Here is a 16,825-nt window from a genome sequence, read left to right on the forward strand (position 1 = left end):
CTCTCATAACAACAAATAGTTGTTGTTAATTAAAAAATAATTTATCTGTAGTACATTTTTCTCTTTTCCTGTTGAGATCCAGCAGTGTAGCAATCTTTAAAACAAGCTAAGTTTCTAGTTTTCAGGAACTGTAGGTGCAGAAATCTGTTCCCCTTTGTTGCTAAATTATTACCCCCCTCAAGTATGAGAACTGAAACCTAAGTAGGCCATAGGCAGACCTAAAAGCCGTCTCCTCTTTCATGTGTGGTTTCTGTGTAGGGGTCGATTCATAGTCCGTGGTTGGAAGAAAGCCCAAGATACACATTTGGATTCACCCCCCCCCCCCTTTTTTTTTTAATCACTGCCAACCGCTTTCCAACCAGCATAACAATTACCATATTTGTTTCATAGCTCATTTGAATTTCCATTCATATAACAAGCGAGTGTTTTCCCAAACTGGCCTGCTGCAACCAGAGCTAAAATATGCTCACTTTTTTTGTCACATTAGGAGGGAAACCTGAAACAGCTTGCTTCTTGCAAAGAAGTGCAATGAATCACTTTGGTTTACCTTGAATAACTCAAGAAAAAGAACACCAAAAAAAACATAACCGATCAATGTTGTTGTTGAAAATGCATTTTCCAACCTTCACAATAGGTTTGCAAAAATAATTACTGTGTCTCTCTTTTAGGAAAAAGAGGAGCGTTACCTTATGCTTTTCCCGAATGTGTTAGTAATGCTGTCTGCCAGTCCCCGGATGAGTGGCTTTATTTATCAGGTATGTCGTTTACCTCCCATCTAGAGAAATGCTTTGAAAACGCGCACAAACTTGTGGCTGATTTAGTGTTTAGTCAAACTTAATGTATTCAGTCAGCTGCAAACAGCAGCCTATGCAATAAATAAATACCAAGTGGATGAGAGTATTAAATATAAATCCTAAATATGCACTGTTTTCCTTTTTCATTCTATTCCATCAGTTGTGGAAACACTGTCTAAAGCATGAAGTCGATACTATCTTAGAATAAATTGAAGAAAGATTTGAAGTTGCTCAGTTTCAAAATTTTATTTACATATACATGTTACATATATGTGTTTCATTAAATGTCAGTTGTCCCTAATGTTATCCAGTCCTGATTTTCCTTGATTAACCTTTTTTTTTTTTTTTTTTTTTTTTCTGATCACGACATACACAGTACTGCATATTTTAGTTTGTTTACACTTGAGTGTTCCTCTCTCTTTGGTTTTCCTCCATTCAGGGAAGACTGCCTCTAACAGGTACCACAGTAACGAGGCACGCGGAAGAAGGAGACATTTCCCACTTTGCCTTTGACATCACAGGTTTGCATCTAAAATCCAACCAGCCATCCCTCCATTTCCTTCCATTTATCCAGTTCTGAAATTTTAGGACAAAAATAAAGAAAAAAAAAAGATTTGAGAGGACAGTGATATTGTTCTTACATAATAATAAACTATTTGACCAACCAATTTATTGAATTGTTTAAATTCTGGCAGATTCCATTCAAACATTTAACATTTGAAGTGATTCAGGACAACACTTTTCCCCTGTAAAGTATTCATGCTTTCATTAGTTCATTGTGTTTGTACAAAGCAGGGTTTTTTTGTCCGTATGACAAAAAATTAGCCCAATGGTGAAGTCAGTCTGGCCTCCTTTAAAAAAGCCATACATCCAAAGCTGGAATGCATCCATCCATCCATTATTCCACTCTTCTTTTTCTTTTTCTTAAATAGAATAGAATAGAATAGAATAGAATAGCCTTTATTGTCATTGTACAGAGTACAACGAAATTGGAGTGCCACTCCCTTGGTGCAAGTTTCAATAATAAATACAAATGTAAAATATAAAAAGTACAAAAAAAACCAATCGTATTACTCAAACAATAGTATGTACAATATATACAGGATAGTAGCATTAATATAATGACAGTATGAGTAGCAGCATAATATAATGACAGTGACGGTATGGAATAGGTTCAATTGTTTTTGTGCTTATTTACTACGGTGATAGCTCTGGGAAAGAAGCTATCCCTGAATCTGTTTGTCCTGGTTTTATGTGACCTGTACCGTCGGCCTGACGGTAATAGTTCAAACAGTTGATTGCTGGGGTGAGAGTAGTCCTTGATGATATTGCCAGCTCTGCTGAGGTACCGAGAGTTTGCAGTGACCTCTAGGCTGGGCAGAGAGCAGCCAGTGATCTTCTGGGCTGTGTTGATGACCCTCTGCAGTATTTTCCTGTCCGCAGCTGAGCACCCTGCATACCATGATGTTATGCCGTACGTTAGGATGCTCTCTATGGTGGCTCTGTAAAATGTCACCAGCAGCCTCTCCTCCAGGTTGTTCCTCCTGAGCACTCTCAGAAAGTGGAGACGCTGCTGGGCCTTTTTAACCACCGCCGTGGTATTTGCAGTCCAGGAGAGGTCATCAGAGATGTGCACGCCCAGAAACCTCATGGAGTGTACCCTCTCCACACAGTTCCCGTGGATGTAGAGTGGGGCCGGGTCTGCTCTGCCCTTCCTGAAGTCCAAGATAAGTTCTTTAGTTTTCGTGGTGTTCAGTTGGAGGTTGTTAACTGAACACCACTCAGACAGTCTGTTGACCTCATCTCTGTAGTCCGACTCATCCCCCCTTGAGATGAGTCCAACCACTGTGGTGTCATCCGCGAACTTTATGATGGTGTTTGACAGATGGGTAGGGGAGCAGTCGGATGTGTAGAGCGTAAACAGGAGGGGACTCAAAACACATCCTTGTGGAGACCCAGTGCTGAGTGTGATGGTGCTGGACAGGTGGGGGCCGAGTCTGACAGACTGTGGTCTATTTGTCAGGAAGTCCTTGATCCAGAGGCAGATGGGGGTGGAGAGTCCCAGGTGAGACAGTTTCTGGACCAGGATCTCCGGGATGATATGATTGAATGCTGAGCTAAAGTCCAGGAAGAGCATTCTCACATAGCTTCCTCGGTGCTCCAGGTGACTCAGCGCAGTGTGGAGCGCTATGGTGATAGCGTCCTCGGTGGATCGATTTGTCCTGTAGGCAAATTGGTGGGGGTCCAGAGTGGGAGGCAGACCGGCCCTGATGTGCTGACAGACCAGTCTCTCAAAGCACTTCATCACTACAGGCGTAAGTGCAACAGGCCTGTAGTCATTTGGGCTGGCCACAGCTGTCTTCTTGGCAATGGGGATGATGGTGGAGGTTTTGAGGCAGGGCGGGACGGTGTTTGATGACAAGGAAAGGTTGAAGATTTTAGTGAAGACTCCGGTCAGTTCGTCAGCACATGCTCTGAGAACCTTTCCATGTATTCCATCAGGACCTGCCGCCTTCCTGGGATTCACTGACCTTAGAACACACCTCACTTGATGCTCCCTGAGTGTTAGTGTGCCAGTGCTGGGGGCGGGTGGAAGTGGTGTGGCAGCTGAGGGCCTGGTCGTCTCAAAGCGGGCGAAGAAACGGTTTAGATCCTCAGCCAGCGAGGCATCAGTCCTAGATGTCGCCTGGTTATTGCTTCTGTAGTTGGTAATGTGATTGATCCCCTGCCACATTTTTCTGGGGTCGTTGTCAGCAAAGTGATCTTCAATCCTTCTCCTATAGGCCGTTTTAGCTTTCCTGATGCCTCTACTCAGGTCTGCCCTGGCCGCCCTATACGCAGCCCTGTCCCCTGACTTGAAGGCAGTGTTGCGGCTTTTTAGGAGGGATTGTACTTCACTATTCATCCAGGGTTTTTGATTTGGAAACACCCTGACCCTTTTGTTGACGGTGACATTGTCAACACAGTTCCTGATGTACGAGAGTACAGTGTCCGTGTACTCCTGGAGGTTGTGGCTGGAGAATAAATCCCATACAGTTCTTGAGAGGCAGTCCTGCAGTTGAGAAAGGGCTCCTTCAGGCCAAGTTTTTGTCTTTGTCTGGGGCTTTGTTTTTCTCAGCAGGGGGGTGTAGGTGGGGGTGAGGGACATGCAGAGGTGGTCAGATCCAGCCAGGTGGGGGAGGGGTGTCGCTCTGAAAGCATGCCTGATGTTTGAATAGACATGGTCCAAAGTGTGTTCTCCTCTCGTAGCAAAGTCCACAAACTGGACAAATTTAGGAAGCACAGTCTTTAGGCACGCTTTGTTAAAGTCGCCGGCGACAATAAAAACCCCATCGGGGTGGGCAAGCTGTTGTTTGTTTATGGTGTTGAGCAAGAGGCTGAGAGCCGTGCTAACGTTAGCATCCGGCGGTATATAAACAGCTATCGCAATAACTACTGTAAACTCCCTCGGGATGTAAAAAGGTCTGCACGAGACTGCCAGAACCTCCAAATCAGGAGAACAGTGTGTGTGAATGATCCTGCTGTTACAACACCACTCGTTATGCACGTAAGCACATAGCCCCCCTCCTCTGCTTTTACCTGAGTTGCTGTTTCTGTCATGCCGGTGTAGCGTGCGGCCTGCTAACTCAACTGCAGCGTCGGGAATCAGCGGGTGAAGCCACGTCTCCGTAATAAGAATAATGCTGCAGTTACGTGCAAAGCTCGTGGTGGCTATCTGTAGCTCCAATTCGTCCAATTTGTGGGTGATGGATCTGGCGTTCGATAGGAAAAGAAAGCTGTTTTCTGTATAACAATGTGAAATGTTATAAATGTGATTGTTTGTAAAGGTGAAACCTCATATTTTCAGTGGCTTAACTTCCAATATTAGAACCGTAAGGCTTTTCAAAACATGCTTTGATTATTGCTAAAATATAAAGTATGGGTAGTACTGCTCTGGCTGTGACATACATTGGTCTTATGAATCGTACAGTTGTGGTCAGAAGTTTACATACACTCATCATGGACGTGAATGTCATGGTAATTTGGGGCATTAGATGATTTCTGTGAACTGTTCTTTATCCAGGGTGGAAATATTATTTAGCATAAACCTTTAATTACTTTAAAAGAAAGAATAATTGTACAATTTTTAATTTATTTTAGATTTTCTCCAATCCGACTAGGGGCAAAAATATACATACACCCCTACTAATATTTGGTTAAATTTACCAAGTTTCTCAGTGCACCTTGATGCCACCACCATGCTTGACAGTTGGTAACTACAGTTGGTACATACCTCTTATTATTGTGGCCGAATAATGCAATTGTTTTCCCATCATACCATAAAACTTTGATCCAGAAGACATTTGGCTTGTTCATGTGGGTAGCAGTGGGAAATTTTAGTCGCTGCCCAGAAAAAAACGTCGTTTTTCCAGGCAGCGGTTTCTTTTCTAGGTTGGCACCCTTTCAGTCCATGGCGATATAAGAGTTCCCTGTTCATGGCAGGCCTGAGCATTGGTGGTTCCTGGGCTGTTCCTGAAGACCCCACCTGAGACTGACAGTCTGGGTCTTTCTCCCGACCTTGGCGACTTTGTAAATCAGCAGTTCTCCTTAGAGCTTCACTGAGTCACTTAAACTTAAACTCAGTGTTCTGAGGACATTCATGCCCATCATGAGTCTATGTAAACTCTGTATGTAACACCTGTGAAGGAAAGCAGCTCTTCATTTATTGTGTGTCGTTTTATTTGCTGCAGGAAGCATGATTGATCGCATTACAGTGTTCTGCAGCAGTGCCCAGGAGTTACAGGAATGGCTAGAGCACCTTCAACCTTTTACCAAAGGCGGAAGCCCTGCCAGCACCATTTCAAAGGTTAGGACAGAGACAGACACACGTATACATAAATTCAAAACAGTACCAAAAGTGAATCCTACACAGTTCCCAGGTGTGAAAACCAAAAAGTGACAAACGGCAGACTCATGTTTCACCACACATGCACAGTAATTCTCAAGTATTTGCTTTGCTTCCTTTTGTCTGGTTCAATGCAGAACGCAGATGGTAAACCAGTGAGCATGATCAGCGCCACCACTCACCCACATCACCAGGGCAGCTTCAGCAGTGTCAGTCGTGGCCCCCTGGAACCACCAAAGATTAGCAAGCCCTGGTCTCTCAGCTGTCTGCGGCCCGCACCTCCCCTCAAACCTTCAGCTGCTCTGGGCTACAAAGAGGTAGAAAATTGCACAGTTGCACAAACAAACCCACACCAGTCTCTTAGTATCAGTCATTCGATACATTGCCAGAAAACTGTACCAATAGCAGAAGTCCCCTTCCTCTGCTTGCCCACCGCTGTATCCGTGTTTGTTGGTAACTTGTCAAGTCTTACAGTGATGCGTTTTAGATTAAGCCTTCCATTACATCACGCACTAAATGCTAATGAAATTTGAGCCATAAAAACTAGACACGTAATAAATATTAAAAAACGAATAAAGCACACACGAACTTTAAACTAAATATAAACATTCGGCTTATACACACGAGAGAGCTCAGTAGTCTCCATTTTTGTCTGGTATGTTACATTTTTCAGATGTACAAACTAAATTTGAAGCACAAAGTAGAGGTGTGCGTGTATGAGTTATAGTCCATGTTTGTAAGTTAACTTTCATTTTATGAAAAATTCCTAGAATTAATAGGACAGAGAAAATCGTTTGAGATTACAAACATGTGTGAAACCCTCGCTTTACTGTGCACTTCACCGGATGCTGTTTTTGGAGGCACTGGGTTCACTTCAGTTAGTTTTAAAAGACATAGTTGGAGTATTATCTTGACTTGGAGTTATAGATTCATTCATTTATTTATTATTTTACTAGTAAAGCATCATATGGGTTAAATCAAAGCGTCCTGTCCTCCACTCTAGTGTCAGCACTAATTATGGCTCAAATGTCACCGGACACAGGAAGTACTGAGGTGTTGAAATACTAAAGTGTTCCAAACAGCTGCTTCTTTGTTCTCAGTGTCGCAATTCAACTAGTTAACATATACACATGTTTTTACTCAGTACTTTTATCTGTTATTTGGGAATTTAGGTCTGTTGTTTTTATTATTAATTTAAAATTGATGCACCAGAAGAGATGTGGGACTGTCTTCTGAATTGAGACTCCTACTAAGATTATTGCAATTGGATAAAGTGGTTGACCGGTCTTATCTGAATACTACATTTTTTGAGACATAGTGAACTTATATTTTGGTAATATGTTGTTCTAAATAATCATTTAGTGGTTATAGACTGACACCATTAATAGAAGGAACTGTGGTATTGCTATGCAGTAACTCACATTAATGCTGTTCATCAGCGCAACAAAATATGGTTTGGAGCGTACAGCTAAAAAGTATGTGGTCACAGGCTCTGAAAATGTGGTAATGGCTGTGACATTAACAGTGCAGGGTGTGAGTTAGCTAAAGTGGCCTTTCAAAGGCAAGCAGCGAGCATCATTTTAGCTTTAGTTGCAAGAAGGGGAACAAAATTGAAACTACTGAAATTGTTCCTGAAATATAGGCAGGAAAGGTGTTGTTCTGAGGAAATATTTTCCAGTAATGGCAGCAAGGTCACCAAGGGTGCCTGGCATTTAAGAACGATGACTCCATCAGTGGTTATGAGCTACTTTTCTATGAGCAATGTGATGTTTACGGTGTGGTCTTATGTGGGTGGTATAAGCTTTTCACAAAAGTATCAAGTCAGCATTTTTAAAAGTTTCAGTTACACTTGACTCTGGTAATGTGTTGAATAGATATCAGTGTATCACATGTGATATCTGGAAACTAACACGTGTCTTGTTTAATAGCTTGTATTTTGAATATGTGTTTATGCCTTCGTGACAACAAACTTGAAGACAGGAGCAAGCAGCATGCTTGCAGCCATCTGGGTCTATTTATCTTATAGAGATTGCATGCACATGTCCTGAATGTATTGCTGGCTTTCTGTCAGTTTTCTCTTTTCTTTATACGTCTCTCTTTATACGAAACCAAAATCACCCTATTCTGCACAGACAATGAATAGGTGAATGGCAGACGGGTTTTTAAAAATGTTCATCGTTAACTCTCACTAGCGCATCCTCCTCTCATTGTATTTTTCATGCACATTTTCCCCTTTCTCTCTTTCTCCATTCTGCCTTCTGTAGAGGATGTCTTATATCATGAAGGTAAGGTTAGACCTCACTGTGTTTCTATTCTCTGTGTGTGGGAGGATGTGGGCTCAGAAAGGTGGGATGGGGGTGTGTGTGTGTGTGTGTGTGTGTGTGTGTGTGTTATCTCCAGTGTTGAGCTAGCATGTCATTGCTCTCTCTGCATCACCCCTCTCTTGCTGTCATCTGTTAGTTTCCTGTTTCTGTGGTGCCGCAAATCTGCTATTTGTCTTCTAGTCGTCATGTACGGCATCAGCTATCTTTTGAAATCCTTCTCTGAAGGAGCAATAGAAGAAAATTGTACTAGGGAAGCTATTTTTGGACTTGTAGGCACAGAGCATATTGAGGTCTACAGTCATTCAGCCATGAATATGTTTCCACATTTAAATTATCAGCAGACTAAGTATGCTTTTATGGCTTAGATGACATCCCACTTCATTGAAGTTCAATTTCATTTAATGGAAAACCTGGTGGAAACTATGTTCTCCATGCATAGTGATATAGTGTTTTTTTGTTTTTGATCCAGACAGGTGCACAAGTTTAAACACCAACTTCTAAATGAGCGGAAAAGCTCAGCTTAGTCAGTCAGATCAAGCAGTCGTTTAACACGTTAGCCAAAATAGCTTCATATACATATACTTCATAACCTTTTACGTGTGAGGTCATTCCGCGCTTGAGTAATTGCCGAGTTGCTAATGGAACAGCACCTGAATCTACCTTTCCTTCAACTTTGGGAAATGACTTCCCCGCACACAAAACCAATATAGGGAAACAACCTTTACACCGTGCACCTGCATTATTGTAAGTCCTGTGGCCTCTTCAGAGGTTTCAAAAGACAGGTGGTGACAATCAGGAGTCACTCCGTCCTCCTGATTCTTACGAGAAAATCGTTTCAGCGAAGTTTAGGGATGTCCCATGAATCAACTGTTTCCAGTTGCGTGTTCGACCAACTTTTCAGTTCCAGCCAAGGACACGGGGCAAATGACATCATAAGATGTTCTTAAGTCATTTTGCAGCACCTGTATGTAATGGTACAAGTACATCACCGTCACCGTGACTTAGGAATCGTTTTTAACACGTTAATTAGTCATCAAAGCGCAACTTTTCATGTGTTTAGTGAAACCATCATTTTGACCCCAAAGTCAGCAGCTCATAAAACCACATGGTTTAAATCATTTAGATAAGATCCTTTCTCATGGTTTTCTAATTGATGCAGACCACAGATAAAGCTTTTATATTGAAAGTATTTTTCTTCTGCCTTTGCTGTAGTGGGATGTGGGTAAAGATGTAGATTTAAAAAAAAAAAAAAGGTGATGAAATAAGTCATAGTATTTTTTTTTTTTTTTTTTTTTGTAAAACTCTGGTAGGCAAGGTACATATTAACACAGATCACTGGCTAATTTGGTCTTGGTCATCATCACATGCTTGCTGCTGTGTTTGTTGATGGATTTGTGTGTGTGGTGTATGTGTGTTTACTGATGTTTATTCACATGGGATGCACATCCCTTTAAGCTTGCATTCTGGTTGGTTTGGACCACTGGCTTTCAGAAGTGTGTTGCTCTGTGTGTGTAGGAGGAGGGATTTTGTGTACAGAGATGTACTTAGTTTATTGTCGACCACCTCCAGGATACCAGCAGGAGCCCAGGGCCTATGAAGAAGTTCTTGCCAGGAAATAGGAGGAAAGAGCGCAAGCCCTCTGATGATGACATTCACATGAGAAGAAGTAAGTGGGAATGGGCGGTGTAAAGCATTGCTCAAAACAAGCTTTTAAACAATAAGTTATGTTCTTTTAATGATGTTGCTCAGAAATAATGTAACATATATGGTTTAGAAATCACTAGAGCAGACTTGGGGCTTCTGCAGCGCTGCTTTATCTTAAAATGAACAATGAAGAAGAGCGCACACAGAACAAACGTCTTACCTTACACCTCTAATGTCATTTACATTCATTTCAGCAGAGTGCTGTGTAATAATGGCAATCTCTGGTTTTTACAGGTACAGTTGCTCTAGAGGAGGATGCTCAGATTCTGAGGGTAATTGAGGCATATTGCACGGGAGCCAGCCTGCATCAGAGCACCACGGGTGTGTATTTGCAGAATGATGTGGATGAATTGTGTCTGTAATGCCTTTTTAGAGTTATGCTCTAATGATTTTAGCTTTATCATTATTTTGTGTGTGTGTGTGTGTGTGTTTATACAGCGGTACGGAAAGAGTGTGTCCCTCAGGTGCTCCTGCCAGAAGAAGAGAAGATCATTGTGGAGGAAATGAAGAGCAACGGGCAGACGGTTATTGAGGAAAAGTAAGAATAGTATTACTTAGTACTCTTTTTATGTGTACTTCAATTCAGATTTACTTTTTTTTGCAGATAGATTCAGAGTTTTGATGTTAATCCCATTTAACCTGTTGAGATGCTGTCTATCAACCGTATATGTGTGGGTATAGATGTACATAGATATGTGTTTGAAGTGCAAAATAATTAGCTTTCTTTGAGATGGAGAGGGTGTTTAAAGCGTGCATATCATATCTTGAAGTATGACACAAACACTATGCTACCCTTTTTTTCAGGAGTCTGGTTGATGCCGTGTATGCTTTAAAGGATGAGGTTCATGAGCTTAAAAAGGTGAGTGAGATTGGAGATCACTAATGCAAGAATATAGGTTGTCTAGGGGCAGCAGTCACTCTGTTTCCTTTCCTGATTGCTTTTCTCTTTTGTGTATCAGATTGAGTTTGTTTGGTCATTTGGACATTTATAATCAGTCACTTTCAGCGTTTAATTCTGGTAACGAAATCATTTCGTTTTTTCCAACTCAAGTTCTGCTCCATGTGTGGGGAGGTGGGGCTTTTACGCATACATGGTGAAACCGAGAGCAGACAAGATGAAAGAAATGAGTGCAAACACTGAAGCACAAAGGAGACTCTCATGTTCAAAAATTGACTGCTCGCTATTTAGACGTATATCCTCAATAAAATATTTAAAGGTTTGGTGTTTTGGGGTGGTGTTTGGCAGTAAGTAAGAAGTGAACTGAATTTAAATGTCCTCAAATTGTGAAACGCATGCTTGAAAGGCTCTGATATATCTTAACTTTGTTATTTTACACAATGTGTGGCAGGAGAATAAGTGGATGAAGCAGTTTCTGGAGGAGGAGCAGAAGTCTCGCAAGGAGCTTGAGAGACTTGTCCGTAAACTGGCTAAGCAGAAGAACGATTGTGGCTGGGATGACGGCGCCCACTGAGCACAACCATCCAATCATCAGCATTCGTTTGTGGCTGTGCGTGTATGTGTCAGCATTTCTGCAACAACGCTTGCGGGGTGGGGGGGGCAGAAAGCGTCAGACGTGTGTGTGTGTGTGCGCGTGCGTGCACGAGTGTGTATTTGTGTATCTATGTTGTGTTATCACATTTCAATCACACAGAGCAGGCTTGGACTTGCTCTCAGGGGTTCTGGAGCTCGATTTCTTTCTTCCTGACCTAGACGAGACTGTACACGTGCTTCTTTCTGAAGCAGCTCAGCTGAACCAAGACGAAACAAGCAATCCCCCCCTTGGTGACTGGCACTGTGAACACTCCCCAGCAAATGGAAGAATTTTGAACAAGGACAGAGAGAGTTTGCCACCATTTCTTTTGCTTCATTTGGAAATAGAAAAGGAGTATGAAGCCATTAATTTTAATGGGTGTTCTCTTGCATGCACCTCTGTTATCAAGGGGACTGATTTTATTCGTTTCATGTCATGACTTTGTCATTGTTGTATTTTATTTGGCATAAGGGTCCCTATGGGGAAAATAGATTTTTTTTTTTTTTTGGGGGGGAAGAATCTCTCTTTTGTATGTGTGATTTGTTTTTTGTGTGTGTATTATTCTAGACATTCGCATTACACATTTCCAGGCTGCTTTTTAGGCAAACAATCAGGTCAGCTCATCATCGTAATCTTAGTTTTAAAACGGAGCCCGTCATCATTTATTTAAAAACTGCATGAATGTACATGTATCTACGGTGTGAATTCTGCATCACAAATGTGATAATCGAGAAATTCAGATATATAGTCCAAAGCTATCAGGGATGCAGCTGCATATTAAAATAGGAAAGATCTTACTATGTATCTTTTATTACACAAGAGTACACAAATAATAACAAAGATGTTACCCTTACTCTTCGTACTGAAATATATATCCAAGAATCCTTTTAACATATAAATTGCAGAGCTATTTATTGTTCACCCAAGCATTTCATTGTGGTGTTGGCTTTTTAGATATTGTTCTGCTGCCTTTATGTCTGTCTTTCAATAAACTACACTGATATGTACAGGCAGGAAAAATAAATCCCCCGGCTTTAAGCCAAGGGAAAATTAAATTTTTTTTAATCACATAGGAGGAAAGATTACTTTCGTAAAAGAGCACGCCTTGAGAATTTAGATGTTTTTGTTTTGCAGCTTCTATGGTATCCTTGTGGGTTCCTGTTGAGCTGATGGAGAGAGGAAATGGAGACGATTTGTCGGTGTAGAGTAAAGCTCAGCTATTTGTTTTTTGTTTTTAAGTGCCTCCTGAAGGGGTGAATAAACTAAATATTGCATATTGAAATATCATGGGTGGTGTGCTGTAATAAATGGCTCAAGCTCTTAGTGTGTCTAAACAGAAAACAGGCTCTCGAGGACTCTCAACGGTACATTTCCTTATGTGGTTTTAGCGTGTGCACCGTCAACACTGTTTCCTTATCTTACTGCACTGCAGAGAGGCAGTAGATGCTTCTGAAATGCAATAAGTGACTGCTTTACTAACTGACCCTCTGGGTTGGTCCCAGCATGGTGGGCCCAAGTTGGAGAAATTGCAATAAAAAAATACAATTTATTGACCAAAAAAAGTTCAAGTTAAGTATTCATTATATTTCATTTGCCTTTATTTAATTAAGTCTCTTGATGGTGATCAAATTTAAACTTATTAAAAATGACTCAAAATGTATCCTATTGTATTACTGTATGTGAAGTGCTGTTCGCATAGATCTCGTGCGCCTCTTTACAGAGACTATGAAGCACTGTGTATGATACAGGGCAGCACTGGTACATCAGTAACAGGGTCACTGTCTAGCTTGAGCATGGCTGCAGGGTAATGCCTGCTCAGGTGCTGAAGCTGACCTGTATTATTTGAATTGGGACACTGATAGCATCTAGATTTTATCCGGCATTACTGCTGCTTCCTGTACAGATGTGTGAGTCCGTCTCGTCACGTTCGCTGCTGAGAGTAACATTACCGCTCTTTCTGTAAAAACTGCTCTCATAAGCGCCGCATACTGTAGTTTCAAATTCCCAATAGTCTCAGTGAGCACTTACTGGTGGAAAGGGGTTGAAATCCAATTTTTAACCCGTTTATCTGAAATCTTTTCTCCAGACCACTGTGTGTTTTGTTTTTGAAAGACTGTTCTATGCAATTATTGTTGTTGCAAGTATTGTAATGCTTTTTTTTTTTCTAGATACCCTGTACTTTGTTTGGTATGATCATTCTTTTATTAAAACGTTAATATAATATGTGGAGCTCAGCATTTGGTATTGATTTATCCAAGTGAGTAACGGAAAACTCCTTAAGATTTCTACTAACGGCACGAACAGCGTTCCTTCATTCACACTGGAAATCCACAGAGAGAGGCTTTTCCATGCTGTGTTCATCATGTGTGTGGTTCAGGAGTGTGCATGTTGCTCAGATGCGGCAGTGAGAAACAGGATGGAAGGAGTGACTAGAATAGATGACATTCTCTAAGAATGTACCTCCTCTGCAACTTTGTACACCTCCATAGAGATTCACACTTTCCATGCTCTTGTACTCCACTTTGACAGTGACAGTGTGGTAGGTTTTGTTATGTCTAAGGTGTTGAGGGTGTTTGGTAGAATTTTATATTACTCATCATTTACAGTATTAAAAAAAGAACTTACACTAGACAGGTTACAGTTGAAAAAAACAAACAAACAAACAAACAAACAAAAACGTAGTCACCAGACAGGTTAGAGTAAAATCACTCAACTGGAGAGCAATAGTCTTCAGGTTTGAATTCTAAAATCTAAATGGTCTTTGGATGGTCTGAACTGTATTTGATATTTAATGGTTTTCATTAAGAATTACTGTATTTCAAACTGAAGTGGGGAACTTTGGATTTTTGAATTATACACCGCATGTTTTGAGAGTCTGATTGAAGGTTCATGCCCCATTTATCAAAATAACTACTGGCTGCATGGGGGAGAATTTAAATGATAAATATGCAGCAGACTGGAAATTCTGCTTAAACCACTGGTCCTTTACTTCCTCTCTTACCACTGAAATTGGTGGGTAGCCTGTATCTTAAGTGGTCCCATTTGGCGATGTGAGAAACTGCAGCTTCTCTTTGTGGTTTGTTTGTGTCCTAGAAATTGAAAACCATAGTGGTGCACACTAACCTAGAACATGATAAGCATCAGGGGTTTTACTGGTGATGAATCTTGGTGTTTTTACACCTGTTAAAGTAACCATCATTACATTAAGGAAATTCAGTTTTTAGGACTTATTCCCGAAGGTGTTTCCTTATGACCACTTAAAATATTTTGAAAATATACCTCATGGTGGGATAGTGTAGCTCATACACGTATAACCTCGGCACCTTCATCCTTAAACCACTAAGCCTGTGGTTCATTAGTTTGGGTGTTTCAGTGTAATGTGTGCGTGTCCTTTAAATGTAACTGGTTCCTGATGTGAGGTTGATGCAAGAAAAACTGAGAAGAGTATAAATGTTTCAGATTAAATATCAGTTTCATTTCACAATCTATTTACATCAATAAATACAACATTTTACTAATCAATACAAAAACAAAAATAACTAAAAAAAATATCTGGTGTAATAAATTATGTCTCTCAAATCCAAACTAATCCACAAAGATGTTTGAGCCAGCCAATTCAAAAGTGTTTTTGTAGATAAATCCACGAGATCCCATTCTTCAGCTTTTTTCTATGCATGTGTCCATGTATGAGTCTTATAGTTTGTATATCCCAAAGCTTGTTGCACCTTCTTCATAGTCCACCAGTGAGAGGTCTTGTACCCAGAGACTCAGTTGGTTTCCTTTCTCCAGTAGGATCAGATCTCCCTGAGCGGCTGTGCACATGTGAGGATTCTTTGTGCTCTCCAGGTAGCAGTAAGCCTTCATTACATCGTCTATACGTTTATCTGCCTCGTTCTTCCTCAGCTTGACCTTGCTGGCTAGTGGGATCGTAGAATCGCCCTTGGAGAAGGTCACTCTGGAGTAGACGTAGTAAAAACCAGTCTCTGGAATAGTCAGCCAAATCTGTTCATAATAGTTGATGCCTCTAAGAACAGAGTGCGTCGTGTCCCACTGAAGACAACCCGCTGGAGAGACAAAGAAGTTTAATTAAACGCTCATTAATAGATTTTTGATAACTTGTTACTGCATTTTTTTATTTAAAAGAAAAAAATGTGTAATATTCTTACGTGTTTTCTTTCCTTCAGCTTGCTTAACTGCCATGCGTGCTAAGGCTTTATAGAAGGTGTCCTGTTTGTCCATTTCCTGCTTTTGAGATGAGGGCAATCCATCTTAGAAAAAGAGAGAACAAATTTGTAAAGAAATTAATGCCATTACATCTTTTTATTTTCTATTTAATATATAAAATTTATTGATTGAACTGAATATACCTCTATCTTCTGCTGAGAAATGTTTTTCCTGTAGTGAAGAAAAAAGTAGAACATAAGAAATGGGTAAAAGAACTTACTGAAGGGAGGTTTTCATAAGCACACCTCGCCAGCATTTCCTATCTTTTAAATGCAGTCAAATTAGCCAGTTAAAATTACACACAGCGAAAAAAAATGTGTGAACCAAAAGATCTAACCAATTCTGCATACTTAATTTCCCTGTTTTAAAATAAAGCTGAATTATTTTAGTATATAGTCATGTTAAAATGTAATAAGAAGAAAATAGAATTTTGAGTTTAACTGTTAATTTTGGTTTTGTTTAAGCTGTCAGTTTTATACAATGGGTCCATAGTGAATGAGAAAAAAAAATGATTTACCATATGTTCATGGTAGTACAGGTAGAAGAATCCTGCAAGTGAAAGAAATAAATGCAGCACCACTATGCCAACCAAGAACCGGACGAGAACCTTGTTGTGGCCCTGCGATGGAAGTGAAGCTGGGATGAGGACCGGCTGGGACCTGCTGCGTGGAGGCACCGGTGGTGGAGCCAGGCTGGTCTGGTAAGTGTTGATCATGATAGAGCAGAGCGTTGACAGCTGCAGAGGCCTGACGTCCGTGACATCCCATGCGCTTTTGAACTGCTCCTCTCTCAAGCATCTGAGTTTATGTCTGACTACTTCCTGGAAGGTCTCAGTACTTTGACATGCAGATGTCTTTGCAATGTCACTTGGTGAATACATGTGGTGTGCATGTTGGTTTAAAAAACCCTCACTGCATTTTCCTTTGTGTCAGCTATAGCATGTCTATAATGCTGCACATTGTAATGTGATTGTTATGTGAACTTGTGCACTTAGCTGATACTACTTTCACTTTTTTGGCCCACAAAACCAAATCCCCATAAACTGTTTCAATTTTGTATATAAGCTGTTATAACATTAAAAGGTATTTTAAAGTACTTGTATATCACATGGCACACACACATAGTCACACAGAGACACAAAGATCTATATTAAGAGTTCAGTAGTATTTTCACACCATTTATTTTCACATCTTTCTCACAGACTATATCTGGAAATTATCTGGTCAGCCTAAATGTCAGAAGCAGACAAACGTAACACTATATCTAGGGCATTATATATACTAAGCTATTCCTTCAAAAGACTAGTGCTATTGTTCACTGGAGTAGAGATTAAAGTTAGCTGTGTAACCACAGGATCATCAT

The 16,825-nt window shown here is 40.6% G+C and overlaps 2 protein-coding genes across 4 annotated transcripts in view; one reads left to right on the forward strand and one right to left on the reverse strand.

The window, feature by feature from the left end:
• Nucleotides 1-13,473, forward strand: part of arhgef6 (Rac/Cdc42 guanine nucleotide exchange factor (GEF) 6) — a 29,281-nt gene extending 15,808 nt beyond the window's left edge. For 2 of the 3 annotated variants that reach the window (XM_084950248.1, XM_084950266.1), the window contains 10 exons: nucleotides 669-755; nucleotides 1,234-1,315; nucleotides 5,525-5,640; nucleotides 5,817-5,996; nucleotides 7,944-7,964; nucleotides 9,573-9,669; nucleotides 9,942-10,028; nucleotides 10,146-10,245; nucleotides 10,512-10,566; nucleotides 11,057-13,473. In XM_084950248.1, coding sequence (XP_084806374.1) covers nucleotides 669-755; nucleotides 1,234-1,315; nucleotides 5,525-5,640; nucleotides 5,817-5,996; nucleotides 7,944-7,964; nucleotides 9,573-9,669; nucleotides 9,942-10,028; nucleotides 10,146-10,245; nucleotides 10,512-10,566; nucleotides 11,057-11,179 — 948 coding nt within the window. In that variant the 3' untranslated portion in view covers nucleotides 11,180-13,473. The remainder of the gene's footprint in view (nucleotides 1-668; nucleotides 756-1,233; nucleotides 1,316-5,524; nucleotides 5,641-5,816; nucleotides 5,997-7,943; nucleotides 7,965-9,572; nucleotides 9,670-9,941; nucleotides 10,029-10,145; nucleotides 10,246-10,511; nucleotides 10,567-11,056) is intronic. The other variant, XM_084950257.1, reaches the window with a different exon arrangement.
• A 747-nt stretch (nucleotides 13,474-14,220) lies between these two features.
• On the reverse strand, nucleotides 14,221-16,824 carry cd40lg (CD40 ligand). The gene is made up of 4 exons (XM_084950277.1): nucleotides 15,981-16,824; nucleotides 15,607-15,634; nucleotides 15,406-15,507; nucleotides 14,221-15,303 (listed from the first exon to the last, which is right to left on the reverse strand). Exons 1-4 carry the CDS (start codon nucleotides 16,341-16,343, stop codon nucleotides 14,933-14,935), a joined length of 864 nt encoding a protein of 287 aa, XP_084806403.1. The 5' UTR covers nucleotides 16,344-16,824; the 3' UTR covers nucleotides 14,221-14,932.
• Between the last annotated feature and the right edge of the window lies 1 nt (nucleotide 16,825).

This window comes from Perissodus microlepis, chromosome 2 (genome assembly GCF_051167445.1).
Source record: "Perissodus microlepis isolate ML-2025 ecotype Zambia chromosome 2, ASM5116744v1, whole genome shotgun sequence".
Classification (NCBI taxonomy): domain Eukaryota; kingdom Metazoa; phylum Chordata; class Actinopteri; order Cichliformes; family Cichlidae; genus Perissodus; species Perissodus microlepis.

Excerpts from the sequence above, each read along its gene's own strand:
- cd40lg (XM_084950277.1), bottom strand. The coding sequence starts at position 16,343 with ATGTATTCACCAAGTGACATTGCAAAGACATCTGCATGTCAAAGTACT. Across the intron at positions 15,508-15,606 it reads TTTCTCAGCAGAAGATAGAG|ATGGATTGCCCTCATCTCAA; the intron begins GTATATTCAGTT and ends TCTTTTTCTAAG. Across the intron at positions 15,304-15,405 it reads AGCTGAAGGAAAGAAAACAC|CGGGTTGTCTTCAGTGGGAC; the intron begins GTAAGAATATTA and ends TTGTCTCTCCAG.